This window comes from Python bivittatus, unplaced genomic scaffold, assembly GCF_059951505.1.
Source record: "Python bivittatus isolate LINGU-HERP-01145 unplaced genomic scaffold, Pbiv_v1 ctg000310_np1212, whole genome shotgun sequence".
Lineage (NCBI taxonomy): Eukaryota > Metazoa > Chordata > Lepidosauria > Squamata > Pythonidae > Python > Python bivittatus.
In genome coordinates this window covers 430,041-443,476 of record NW_028277054.1, presented here as the reverse complement: position 1 = coordinate 443,476, position 13,436 = coordinate 430,041, and the positions used below count along the sequence as shown (strand labels likewise).

Sequence of the window (13,436 nt, the reverse complement as noted above, 5' to 3'; positions counted from 1 at the left end):
GCCTTGGGTGGTAGACCAAGTTCGCCTTGTCCCTGGACAGGCAACGACTGCACCGTTCAGCCATTATTCCATTTGCGTTCCCATTAGGCCGTCAGGCCAGAGTTCTGCTAGAGCAGCAGTTCTCAAAGATTTGGGCCTCAGGACCCCTTTACCTTCTTAAAAACGATTGAGGGCCTCACAGAGCTTTGGTTTATGATGGCTGTATCTACTGGTATTTACCCTTTGAGAAATTAAAACTGAGAAATGTTATAATAATTATTTATTTTACTTTGTGGACCCCCTTCTGACATTCTTTACATCTTTTTTCTTTCTTTTGTATTTTTCTTCAACTTTTTTCTTTTCTTGCACTTTTTTCTTTTTCTTTGATTTCTTTTTCTTTTTTTCCCCCTTACTTTATATTAGTTTGTGTTAGTTTTTATCTTCTTATTTAAAAGTTTCAACAAAAATTGTGTGTGTGTGTGTGTGTATAAAAAGACTTTGTGGACCCCCTGAGCTCCCTGAGAACCACTGTGCTAGAGGAAGAGCAGCCACTCTGTTGAGGCCAGAGAACACATCTGGAATCCCCAAAATTCTCACAAAATGACTGCCATCGTGGATGTGGCAGGTGGAAGGCTCCCCAAAAGCCAGCTGGGTTCTTCTTCTGGGTTCTTCCAGTCCTGTCAGATGTTTCTGACGCCCAAATGTTCTTTTGGCCTTTTCCGGGGCAGGTGGGCAGATCTCTGGATAAAGACCTGGCTGCAGCCACCCACCATTTCTGTTGTATAGGGAAGTAGAAAGTTCCTGCCTCTAAAGAAGATGCGTGTGGACAGTTTCCCACACTTTAATTAAAAGCAAGGTACCCAGGTGGACTGAGGGAGATGATGGTGGGGCTGTTTTTCACCCTGCACTAGAGCTTCATGTCCAGATCCTTCCGGAGCTCAGGGCAGTTGCTGCCCAGAAGCTCCTGGAGATGCTGGTGGAGGGTCAGAAGGCATCCCAAAAGGATGTGCCCGAACCAGGTTCTTCACTAACCCCCAGAAGAGAAGTGCCTGGGAGGCGAAATGAACCCGGCCAGGCTGGAGGCAGACTCAGAAGAGCTCTAAGCTGGAGGGTCAAGGGAGTTGCCCAGGAGGGGCTCGGAAGCATTTTCAGCTGAGGAGCCGTCTGTAGCGGAAACCACCCACATGATGCCTGTGGCAAGGGGTCCGGCCTGGGTCTTCTGTAACCCCCCTTCCAGCTCTGCTTCCCCAGGCAGACACAAGATGGCCAGATCAGCCGTTTCACTGCAGAGGATTTGGAGGGGGGACCCGGCCTTGTCTCTCTGGCTGCCTCCCTGCCTAAGTCCCACGCTCTGCGCCTGGGCCCTTTGTCCCTCCGTGCAAGCGAGGGGCTCTCGGCCACTCGTGTCTTGGCCCCGGACTCCGTGGCTGCCTGGCACGCGGTTCAGGGCTCCGGTCTTGCCTCCCCACCTCAGCCAGACTGGGAGCCGCTTCTGCTCACTTGACGCTTTGCTTGATCGGAGTCATAGCCTTTTTTCATTCAGGAGCTCAAGCAACACCCAGAGTGCGCCTCCTCTTATTTTCCCCTATCACAACAATCCTGTGAAGGAGGCTTGGCTGGAAAGAGATGGGCCCAAGGTCTCCCTGGAGTCTTCTGTGCCTGGGGCAGGGAGCCCCGATCCCTGCCCCAGCCTTATGCTCCTGTTCCCCCTTGTGTCCCTTGCCCAGTCCTAGAAATCCTGAACCTGATCCACCGGAGGGATCTCCTGCTGGCTGATGAACACATCATCGAGCTGGAAGCCGAGTGCGCCCGGGAGAGCAGCAAGGAGAGCTGGAAAGACGGCAGCCGGAAGGCCAGGGACGTGGCCTTGCTCTACAAAGAGCTGCAGGAGCAGCTGTGGGCAGTCCTGGCTGAGTCGCTAGCTGCCAAGAGCACCTCCCTGCCCCTGGAGCACGTGGTGCAGGTGATCGAGCAAGAGGAAGCCACTGACCGCAAGTGGCTGGAGGCCCACGGCGGCTCGGGGGGGGCGTCTGGGGCTCGGCCACGGCAGATGAAGAAGCAGTGGGCTGAGGAGGTGGACAGGCTGGTCAGCCAGAAGCTGTGGCAGTGCATGGAAGGCAGGGCAGGTGCCATCGCCAGCCAGATGGACCGGCTGGCCAAGTGCACTGTGGACGACTTGACCACCGTGAAGTCCCGCCTGCTGCACGCCTACCCCAAGGAGTACCAGGCCTTTGGTGTCTACCTCGGAAGCTACCACCGGGGCCTGGCCCGCTGCCTGGCAGAGATGGCCCAGAAGCAGATGAGCATCTCCGAAATCTACTTTGTTCTGGACTGGAGCAGCAACATCTACCAAAGGTAAGGGGCTGAGAACCAGCCGGAGGCGGAGGCTGGAGAGATCCCTTGGCTGCTTGTTGGTGGCTGGCTTGCTCTCCGAGAGTGGATCCCGATGGAGTCCAAGTGGAAATGCTGGCGCTGGCGGCTGGCATATGCGTGCATGCGGGGGGGCGGAGAGGTGTCCCAGAAGAGGGCGTGGCCGAAGTAGGGCACAGGGTGGCACGCAGCAGGGTGTTCTTACAAGCTCAATTATAATTGAGCCCAGTCAGAAGTTCATGGTCCCACAAAATGCCATGGGCATATCCTTGCACTCAGGGCCCAGCATTTTAAATCTGCCAGGAGCAAAATGGAGACCTTCCCCCGGACCTCTCTTCAATGGCAGAGCTCAGCCCCTGAGCAGAGCCCTTTGGCGATGCTCTCGCTGCTTTGCGCCCCTTCCAGCAGCTTCGTGTCCAGGGCTAGGAAGGTGACCTGCCTCAGACCACGTGGGGGGACTCGGACTGTGCAGAAAACTGCCCCCCTCTCTCGTTCTGCCCTACAGGGAGGTCCTCAGCCAGCCAGAGGTCGCCCCTCTGGCCAAGGGCCAGGTGCTCGGCCCCCTCCTGTCCCTGGAAACGCAGCGGAGTCTGGAGGACCAGTGCATTGCAGCTGTGAAGGTAACGGCAGGCCGGGGGTGAGGTGCACAGGCTAGTTGGGTCCCCCGAGGCTCCGGAGAAGCCAGGTGCAAATTAAAACATGCCATTCAAAGTGTGAAACAAAATCTCCTCACTTGCGGTTATTGGGAGGGCTGTCCATTCCCAGCTGGGGCTCCAGAATCACTCTGCGACACAGGACCGTTGGGCGTGTCGATTGGGCATTCCGGGAACTGAAGTCCAGCACGTCTGGAGGGCCCGGACTCGCAGACAGCCGTGTGTGGCTCTGCCATCTGGCCATCCTTTCTGCAGTAACCCTGAGAGCCTCTTCAGCAAGGCTGCTCCAGATAAGGAACTGCTCATCCAGGGCCAGCTTCATTTGTCTTTGCGGGGCGATTAATAACTACTGAATGAGACACTTCCATACAACATGTAGTTCTTGCCTGCTGCAGGGTAGAAGGTTGGGTTCCAGGCTAAGGGCAGTGGTGAAGCCTCTCTCAGTCTGACCTACCTTGCAAGGCTGCCCCAAAGGTAATTGGCTGGCAGCCGTAATCCTGCTCTGTCGTAAAAATGGTGCCAGCTCTGGGACCTCTGGGAGGAGATAACAAGGTGGCCTCAGGAGGTCTCCTTATGTTCCACATATCTCTGGACTGAAGTCCCAGGAGCTGCAAGCAACGGGTGGCCCCTCAGAATGGGATCTCTGCCTGCCTGGCAGCATCTCCAGCCCTTCTGCTGGTTACCCCCTTTCCCTCTCGCTGCACACGTTTGTGGAGTCTCTCTGTTGCTCGTTCTAGGTGAAGATCGTCAATGACATGAACCAGGAGCTGCAGAAGGAGGAAGGGCGCTGGGCGCAAGAAGATCAGGACGACAGTTTTCAGTTCGGCTTGTCCGGCAAAGTCATCTTGGTACGTCAGGCGCTGGAGTTTCAACCCCCATTTCTGCTTTGGCAGCGGGTTTCCTTCCAACACGCTTGGCCACACAGGGCACGGCCACGCACCAGGCCAACCACTGGAGACTTCCCTCCGCTTTCCTGGTGGGGCCGCTGCCGTGGACTGAACCGTCCGTGTTCAGACCAGGAGCTGGTAGCAGGAGGAGCTCCCCTCCCTCGGCCCTGCTTAAAAACTGGACGGGGGCTCAGCTCACCCTGGATTTCAAGATTTAGGCTTGCTTCAGGCACAACGCCAAGCATCATCTGTTTGCTTTTGGCTTAGAATGACGTCGGAAGCCGCCCCATTCCCCATGGCTTACCACAGAACGGGGAACAGGCCTTATGGCCTGCTTCCCCACACAATCTGGGCTAATCCAGGCTTGGTCTTCTGTGTGAATGCAGCCCTCATTCGGAGGGAGGAGGCAACCCAGTTGGGCTCTGTCCTGGAGATTCCCTGGTGGGGAGTTCGAGGAACTGCCCCACCTCTGTAGGTCCACCTCTCCCCATGGACCAGGGAGCGATGGGAGCTGCCATCCATCCCTGCCCCTGGTGGCCGGGCCTTTCCCTGTGACGCTGGGCCGCTGGCATTTGCCCAAACCTGCTGGCTGGGGATGACGGGGACTACAGTCCAAACCCATTGGAGAGCACCAGTGCAGTGCATACATAAGTGCAGGCAGACGGCATCAGAGGCCCGGGCATGACAGGTGTCCCTCTGAGGATGGCGCGTTGGCTCTGGCAGCGAAGGGGGCAGCCCACCCAGCCCCTCATGCCCCTCTTCCGCCTCCCTCTCTGGCTGGAAGGCAGCCCCGTGCGCAGGGCTGCCCGGGATGAACCTCCAGGGAGGCTTTGTGGGTTCGGCCCGGCCGCTGAGTCTCCCTCTTGCCTTGCAGGCGCTGAAGGGGCATGCCGACAGAGCCCCTCAAATCACAGAAGACTTTGGAAGGAGGGTGGCCCACTGCTGCCTCGCCAGCCTGGCAGCGTTCCTGCAGAGGTATTGTCCAGGAAGGAGATGGGCGAGGGCGCAAGAGAGCCCCCCGGTCGCCGGGCTACAGCATCTCTAGACAGACCCTCTGGGGGGGATGGGAGTTGTAGTCCAGCACTCTTCATGGGGAAGGATACCACCTCCGGGGCACCTGTTGACTTTCCTCAGAAGTGGCTCCCGGGCTCCAGACCAGTCTGGGGCAGCTTCTCCACCTGGGGCTGAGAGGTGCTTCCTCCCCACCATTTAAGCCCCGGAGCACGGCTTCTCTTCCCTGGGGTGTGGTGGGGATCCAAGAGCCAGGGAAAACTCACGCACACTTAGCCCTTAGATTTAGACTCTGGCGGCCTCAGAGGAAGAAGGTGGATCCCGAAAAAGTGCACCGTAGTCGCCTGACGTGAGCGCCTGATTTGATTCATTAATGGCACTCACCCTGCTTTATTTTAAGCAGCTGAAGGCAGGGACGGGGTTCTTCTCTCTCTCCCATTCTAAGAACAACCCTGTGAGGTAGGCTAGGCTGGGATCACCAGGCCCAAGGAGAGTGTGCCCTGCACAGTGAGGTCAACCGAGGACCTAGAGGTTGCAGGGCTGTCAGCCCTTTGAGGCGGGCCAGGCCAGGAAACAGCCCCCAGAAGCAGGGCTGGCCCCCTCCTGCCCTGCCCCTGACCAGGAGAGTGGCATCCCGAGGCCCGGCAGCGCCTCCCTCCCCTCCCCTCCCGCTTGTGCCGAGGAGGGTCAAGTTGGGGCCGTCTCGAGCTTCGTCTTTAGCCCCCCGTTTTCCGGGGCTGAGCTCACGGCTCACGGACCGCTCTGGCACACGTGCGTCAAGGCTCCCTCTGTGCTCCTCCACGGGGTGGAGGTGGGCAAGTTGGGGAGAGAAGCCAACGGTGGGGGGTGTCTTTTGCCCCAGAAGGCCAGGCCTCTGGGAGTCCAAAGCGGGCTGCTCTACCCCAGGCAAGGTGGAAAACAAGTGCCACCCTGGAGGGCACTTCTGGCTTTTGCCACCACGTCCTGGCCCCCAAAGGGCCTGGGATTCATCATCCTCGCTCCTTGAGCAGTGTCCAGGACCCGACACTCCCATTACAAACATCCCCTGCTTGCGTGTGCTTCCCGTGGGAGAAAAGCGCAGATGGCGCAGGGAGGGCACGCGATGTGCCGGAGGGGAATGTGTTGCACAGTTTCCATTTCAAACTGGCCGCCAGGAATAGGGTCCACCTTGGGTATAAATAGCTGCCGTGGCCCGTTCGTAAGGAAACGCCAGCGAGGTGGAGCCACAGAAAAAAGGGCCCAGCAGTCAGGGATTCCGGGGTGGACCGTCCGAGCCCGGCCAGGGGCTATTTTTAGCTGCCTGCTTCCTGACATGCCTATTTTCAGAGAGCTCCGGCTTCTGAGCGGGCTTGGTGGCTTGTCTGAATCACAGCTGCGTCTCCAGGGACACGGGGCCTCTATGGCGCATCGCAGGGAAGCGGTGGTGGTCTTGCAGGGCTGTGGCTGTGGCTGCGTCTGTAATGAGGCCTCCCAGGGCAGCTGCCACCGAGGGCCTGGGGCTTCCTGTGCTCCAGAGGTGGTCAGCAGACCCAGGTGGTCTCAGCTGGATGCGGTTTGGAGAGAGGGTCCGTTTCTCAGACTGAGTAGGGTCTCGATCTGGATTGCTGCAAAAATGGAGGGGAGGGGCCAAAGTCAGGGCAAGGAGGTGGAGCTGGCAGCCATGCAGAACAGATTCCTTGGGGAGGGAGGCTTCTGCTGCTTTGCCCCCCAAAGGTCTTCCACACTGGGGTCCTCTTTGCCCCCTTCAGCTTCCAGAAGAAAGTCGAAAAGTTCCACGAAGGCCAGATGGACAGCAGCCTAACCCCTGGGAGCTACATGGGCCGAACCATCATGCTGGTCAACTGCTGCCCGCCCTTCCGGTGAGTGGCCATCCTGCCCCTGATGCCAACAAGGAAGCCCTTCTTGCTGGGCCTTCCCGCCTCCCTCCTCGCCTCTGGTCATCCCACACCGAGTTCAGTCCCTCTTCAGCTCAGTCCACTTGGATTTCAGTGGCTCAACTTTAAGGGTGCGTCCGTGTACAGGAACACACCACGCCATTCTTTGCTCATCCTGCCAACATGCTAAGCCCGGGCTCAAACGGTAACAGCCAGAAGCCAGGGCCAATGCACCGCAGGGTGCTTTATGAGGCCGCCCGCGAACCCAGCCTGAGCCTGGGGCCAGGTGGCCGGGCGGTCGAGATCCCTCACTTGATGCCAGAAAGAAGGGCTGGATGGAAGGGGCCAGTGCCCACCTAAGCCCTCCTCGCCCTTCAGGGCTTGCGGGGGGCTCCCTTAAACCCCTCCCATCAGCCTTCCGCCTTCCCAGCCACCTTCTATCTGCCGCCACTCAGCCTGAGCCCTCCCGTCACGTTCAGACTGGGAGCTCCCCTCACCTTTCAGAGTGGGCATCACCAACTTTTCCTCAGTTTTTCCTGCTCTCTCTCCTTTTCTTATTTTTCCCTGCCTTTCTCCTCAAACTCCAAAGAAACCAGAGGCAGTGGGCCAGCTCGGTCCATGTGGCGTTGGTGTGACTGGTTGCTTCTTGGTGACCTCCCTCGGGCATTCCCTTCGCGTTCTTCTCCTCCACCTGCCTACATCACACCAGGCGCTTAAGGGCTTCCATGGCTGGAGCAGCTGTGGGGTTTGCCATGACTCCATTGCTAACACATTCTCGCTGAGCGTTTTGGACGCTCCGTGAGCGTCTTGGCCAACGGCTGCAGTGGATCATGGAGTTGACTGGCAGCAAGAAGAGCGGGCTTCCTGACATGCTGAACTGTAGAAATCCCCAGGGTTCCTACATTGCCTGGGAATTTAGGGAACTGTAGTTCCACAGGGAGCGGCCAAGGTAGACAGCAATGTTGGCAGTAGTACAGAATGCGATGCACTGCCAATTTCTTCGCTTTACCTCCTCTCCACAAATAAATGGGGATGGAAAGGAGGTTGCCCCCCATGCCTGCGAGCCTTGCTGGCTTTGCGACAATTCGCATGTAGCTCCCCTGACGAGACTGCTCCTCTAGGGACTACGTGGAGCACCTGGCAAAGTTTGGCCACCCAGACAGCGAGGCAGTGAGGCAGTTGGCAGGTTCGTCCCTCGACCGAGTGACCAGGCTGTGCAATCAAGTGCTGGCTGACCACCTCTTTCAAAGCCTCAAGGTAACAAGGCGCTCCCACGGGCCCTTAAGGAGCAGCGATCTGGAGGGGGAGGGAGGGAGGCTTGTGTTCCTGGCCCTTCCAGCTTTCTGCTGGCTCTTGACCCCTTTTCATCTCATCCTCCAGCCTCACTGTTTGAGGCAAGTGGCACCAGGTTGTCGGTAATAGCACTTGAAGGAAGGCACTAGAGGATGCTACTTGTCCAACTAGTGAACGGAGTGAAGCTGGAAGAAATCTCATGAGCCCCTAGGGAACCCAGCCAGATGGCTGGATCACACTTCACATAAACCATGGTTTGTTTCAGCCATGTTTTGAGAACAGCCATATTGACCTGGCTGACATAATAATACACTAACCTGTAAACTTGGTCTGCAAAAATCAGTGAGCGGATTCACTCGTGCTAAGCGGTAATGAGCGGGTTTTGCTTTGAGCTTAGTGGGTGTGCAAACTCAGTCAGCTAAATGCCCCCAGACTGGACCTGCTCTCAGGTTGTACCTAAGACACTGTCCCTTCTCTGCCCTCCCCCCAAACAGCCCTACTTTTGCAAGCTGATGAAGAGGAAATGGCTGAACAACCCAGAGGCCTTCTCCACCATCATGGCTCTACTTGCAGAGCATGCTCAGAAGCTGAGGAAGATGAAGCTGGGGCCCTACCAGGTAAGAACAGGGAGAAAGAGGGTGCCAAGGGGCACAAAGAGACTGGCTGAAGAGCCTCCTCTTCAGCAAATCTTGATCTCAATGCAATAAGATGCTTAGTAGCTGGCAGTTCAGAAAGGCCTCTGTCCACCCTGGTTTGGTTTGGTTTCTCCTGGCCTTCCACAGGACTGCCTGTGTGAAAGTGAGCAGGTGTGCCAACTTCTCCCAGCAGTTGGTGCCCTGCCAGTTCCCCTCTTAGGTTCTGTGCACCAGACTGCCCCTGAGGGCAAGCAAAGAACCTCTCACATTCTTAATGCCAAGGAGAAACCAGGGATTTTCTTGCCTGGGTACTTTCCTCAGACCCAACTGTAGCCTAACCCAACTCCCAGAAGTCCTGGTTCTCTCCCAGCTCTGATCTTGCTCTGCCACTTTGACCCCCAGATGCTGGTGAGGGATGTGCACCGGCAGGTGCTGATTGAATATGTCCGGCCTCTGATGCGAGTCCGGATCATCTGCACTTCATCCAAGATGAGAGCCAAGGTGGCCAACAGACTCCGGAGTGAGGCGAAGCAGCTGCAGGAATTCTTCATTCAGCTGGTGAGATGGGGGGCAAAGGGAAAAGCGGGGCTCATGGGCCTTCCTGTAGGGATGGATGTCAGCAGGCAGGACGCCCCTGCCCCATGCCCTTCCCCACATAGAACTGGAAATAAAAAGTGTGGCATTCTGTGCCTGAAGGACAAGCCACAGAAGGATGGAAGATACCAGTGTGCTGGGGAAGGTTGCCAGGCTGGCGGAGATGTCTCTCTGTGACATCTTACTCCCCTCGCTCTGGTCTTGGGGCCATCAGAAGAGGGGGCAGAGAAACCATCCCTCTCCTTGTCTGACCTCTGACTCAGGGAAATTTCCATCTGAGAGCAGCGGTTGTCTGCTGGGACAAGCCTGATTGTTTCAGAATTCTCCTTCACCTCCTCATATCCCGCAGCAGTGAGCTTCATGGGTCAGTAGTGACAGGCTTTTTGAAAAGGTCATTTCCTGATGCTGTTTGTTTGCAAATGTGGCACGCCAACTCTCAGGTTTCCAGCGAGGACAAGCAAGGGACTATCTATAATTAACTCCATCCCCACTTCAGGCTTCTGTTGTCTCCTCCCTTCCTTCAGGAATCCTCCTCATCCTGGCTGGACTCTGTTGTGCCACACCTGGCTGAGATCCTTGAGCTGGAGGACACACCCACCATCCAGATGGAAGTGGCATTCCTCGCCAGAGAGTTTCCTGATGTGCAGTGAGTCAGAAATCAGGCTGTTGGGAGGGAGGGTCTTGTTCCTCAGGCCTGGCCTGGTGTCCCCAAGAGCCTTCACAGAAGCTCTTGAGCTTTGCCAAGCCATAAGGAGGCCACCAGGAGCCTCAGAGGAGCCTGGCTGGATCAGGTCAAAGGTCATCTTGGCCAGGGCAATTATTTTGGGAAGCTGCAATGGCCAGAGGAGCATTCCTGATGCCTTAGGATTCAGAGCCACAATAAGCTTTTTCTCCTCCCTGGGAGCTGGCCTATTGCCATTATAAAGCTGTCAAGGCTGGCTTTCCCCAGTCTGGTGTCCTCCGGGTGTGTCAGAACTCAACTCTGGCAACCCTCCCCTTTGGCCATTCTGCACCTCTTTCCCCTTTGTTCAATTGAATGATTCCACTGGTTTCTTGATGGGTTGGACCATGTGCTCTCTAGGCGAGGCTGTATCTCCGTAGATGGTACTAGGCCCCAACTGCCTTCATGCCCAGTCACTGAAGCTCATACATGGGAAGGATTGCAATCCAGCCAGTCTAGGGAGCCATGGAGCAGCTGCTTGAGTCAACCTTCTCTTTGCCATAATGGCCAGAAGATCCAGGGAAGTGTTCAAGAAGGAGATAAAGGCAATAGCCATCGAACCAAGCTTGGTAGCTGAAGCTTCTGCAAACAGCTTTCATCTTCTCCCCATTCCAGTTCAGAGCCGTTGGCTGCTTGTTCTTGATGTGGCTTTTCTGACTGAGCTTGGCACCAGATTAGGCAATGCTTTTGCCTCTCTCTCCTAGGCATCTAAACACAGCTGTAGAGAACATACCATATTCCAGCTCCTTTTGTGAAGCTGGAGCATTTTCTTGGCTCCTTTCCAAACAGCTGGTGTGCCTGACCACCCTTTTGAGGCTCCCCCCTACTCAAGCCTCTGGGCCACAGTGAACTGGGTCTGGCCCAGGCCAGGCGGCCGCACTCCGTACTTTGTCCTGGGGCTCTGCCTGTTGAGAGCCAGGATCCCGTTCTGGACCACAGAGCGCTCCCAAGATGCATCCGTCTGTTCAGTGGTGGTGAGGCTCCATTCGGAATTGGAAAAGGGCACTTGGGGGGAGATACGTGCCCCCCGAGGAGAGCCAGCCAGGACACAGGAACAAGAGCACTCGGCCCTCATGAGGGGCTCCCTCCCAAAAGAGCAGACCACCGCAGTAGTCCAGGGTCCGGCTACCCCTTCCTTTGCAGAGACCTCCCACCCAGTCGCAGCACGGTGGCCGTGTCTCTTTAAGGAAGGAGCAGCACCATGGGGCAGAGGGGGGCAGAACCTCCTAGGAGGAGGCCCTCCATGAGGAAGCAGGCACCCCCTCCCTCATTCATGGGCTTTCACAGGCGATCCAGACCCTCTGCTCTCCCCTTGTAAGCCCCCTGTATTCTTCTACTGCTTCGCCCATCTTCTGCCTTCCACAGTTCATCTGCCAAGAGGGGAAGGCACACGAGCACCTCTGTCCAGATGCTCCGACCGTCTCCTCTCGGACCGCTCCTCAAGGCGTGGCTTGGCGGCTCCAAGGACGCTGGCGGCCGCGGTCCCGGCCCTCGGCCACCGGTCCCTTGGCGGCCTCTCTCTGTCCCCCCTCGCCTTGAGGACCTCCTTCCGCCTGTCATTCCCGTTTCCAGCGCAGCCTCCTAATTCCGTTTGACCCCTGCGGTGGAAACTGAGGCAGGTAGATTACGCTCCTGCGTTTCCTGTGGGGTGGCGTTGGGGTCCTCCCCCCCAGAACGGCCAGGCGTAACCGGTTCTTGGAAGCCAGGACTGTCACTTCCAGTTCCCAGGACGAGGGGAGGCTGGCGAGTTATAAATACCCTTCCCTTCCCTTCCCTTCCCTTCCCCGCTGCCCACACGCCTCTGCTCGGCTACCAGCCGACTGCGTCACGTGGGGGGGCGCAGCGGAGCCTTATCGCGCACCCCCCCTTTGTTTTTCTTTCCATCTTCCTGCTGATTGCATCCTTAGGAATTGTTTCGGAGGCGACAGATTGCCCGTTAAGTGTGGCTGACGGACGCTTCCTGTTTTATCTGGACTTCTTGTTTCTGGAGGGAGGGAGGGAGGGAGAACGAAGGCATCCAGTAAGACAAAAACAGGCGCTGAGCTTCAGACAGGAAGCAGAGTTTGGTGGCCATTTCCTGCCAGACAGCCATTTTGGGCTGGCAACAGGACAAGAATCACGCTGGCTCTGCCAGGATGCCCCTGGGCGTTAGGGGCCCTTTGGCGTGTCTTTGGGGAGAGAATCTTCGGAAGATGGGCGCTGGCCCAGGGCCTCCGACCAAAGGACAGCCGCCTGGGTCCCTGCAACGGGTCAATTGCCATCCCTGGGCAGAGGGTGGTTCACCCACACTAGTGCCCAGCCCGGCTTGCGTGGAATCGCTTGGAAGGGAAGAGCGGGCCTGCCAGCCCCTTTCTAAGCTCCCCCGGTTGGGTGGTCCGGGGGAGCAGCGACGCCCACGTAGCCTGCCTCTTCATTTTGGGAAAGCACCCCAGGGTCCGTGTGGACCCCTCCGCCGCCTGCCAGGGCTCTCGGACGCGGGGGCCAGGCCTTTTGGACTTTAGGCCCCAAGGAAGCCAGGTGGCCGCTGGAAGCCGAGGGCTTTGGAGGCGTCGGGTGGGAAGGGCAGGCGCCCGCGAGGGCGTTTCTGTCGCTGTGGCTCTTCGTTCCTCGGAAGAATGGATGAGGGATGAGGGAGCGCGCCAGGAGGGCCTCATCCAAAGGGCCAAAGGCCGACTTGCGCGGGCATAGGGCCAGTCGGGCCTCTGGGCTCGCGGGAGGGAGAAGGCCCAGCCCTGGGTTAAGGAGAAGAGCCCCCCAAGCCCCCAGAGGCTTCTGCTCTCCTCTGCTCTGCAGCCGGGGAAGGGGAGGGAGGGGGGTTCGCGCCTTCCCACTCACAAGGGGCCCCTGAGCAGGAAGGCGCACCCCCGTTTCTGGCCCTGCAAAAAAGTGGGGGAGGAGGAGAGCCACGCTGTCCCCCCCCCAGTAGCGCGCGGCTTCGGATGGTTTTCCGCTCCTCCCCAGGAACATCCGAGGAAGGAAGTGCTGCCCTCCCCTGAAGCTGCCGGCCCCCTCGGCTGGGGATGGGGGCGAAGCTGCTCGCTGGTGGGGCAAGCCGGCCGCGACTTCCCTCCGTGCCACAGGCCTCTGGTGCTGGGAAAGAGCCCCCCAGGAGCCATTAACCCCGTGGCAGCAGGCCCTGCTGTTCTGCTCTCCCGCCCCACCCTCGGCACTTCGGGGCCCGGCTGATTGGTGGCTCCGTGCCAGCTTCCTGAGGTTAACGAGACATCCGAGCTAGCGGGGCTTTAAATAAACTCTTTGGCGGGGCAGCGGCCAGCGGCCCCTGCATTTGCTCGGCCCGGGCCTGGGGAGGCTGGGGGCTCCCCAGCTCAGCCCTCAGGCACGAAAGCTTTCAGAACCGCCTGGCCCCCGGAGAGGCTCCCCCGAGGAGCCCAGAGGCTGGCTGCCCCTGGGAAGGGCTC

The 13,436-nt window shown here is 58.1% G+C and overlaps 1 protein-coding gene across 3 annotated transcripts in view; it reads left to right on the top strand.

The window, feature by feature from the left end:
• EXOC3L2 (exocyst complex component 3 like 2) overlaps positions 1-13,436 on the top strand; it is a 29,380-nt gene that overhangs the window by 13,033 nt on the left and 2,911 nt on the right. For all 3 annotated transcript variants that reach the window (XM_025168301.2, XM_007430782.4, XM_025168302.2), the window contains exons 3-11: positions 1,707-2,334; positions 2,855-2,969; positions 3,740-3,850; positions 4,764-4,864; positions 6,649-6,759; positions 7,896-8,031; positions 8,562-8,684; positions 9,105-9,260; positions 9,821-9,942. In XM_025168301.2, the coding sequence (XP_025024069.1) occupies positions 1,707-2,334; positions 2,855-2,969; positions 3,740-3,850; positions 4,764-4,864; positions 6,649-6,759; positions 7,896-8,031; positions 8,562-8,684; positions 9,105-9,260; positions 9,821-9,942 (1,603 nt within the window). The remainder of the gene's footprint in view (positions 1-1,706; positions 2,335-2,854; positions 2,970-3,739; positions 3,851-4,763; positions 4,865-6,648; positions 6,760-7,895; positions 8,032-8,561; positions 8,685-9,104; positions 9,261-9,820; positions 9,943-13,436) is intronic.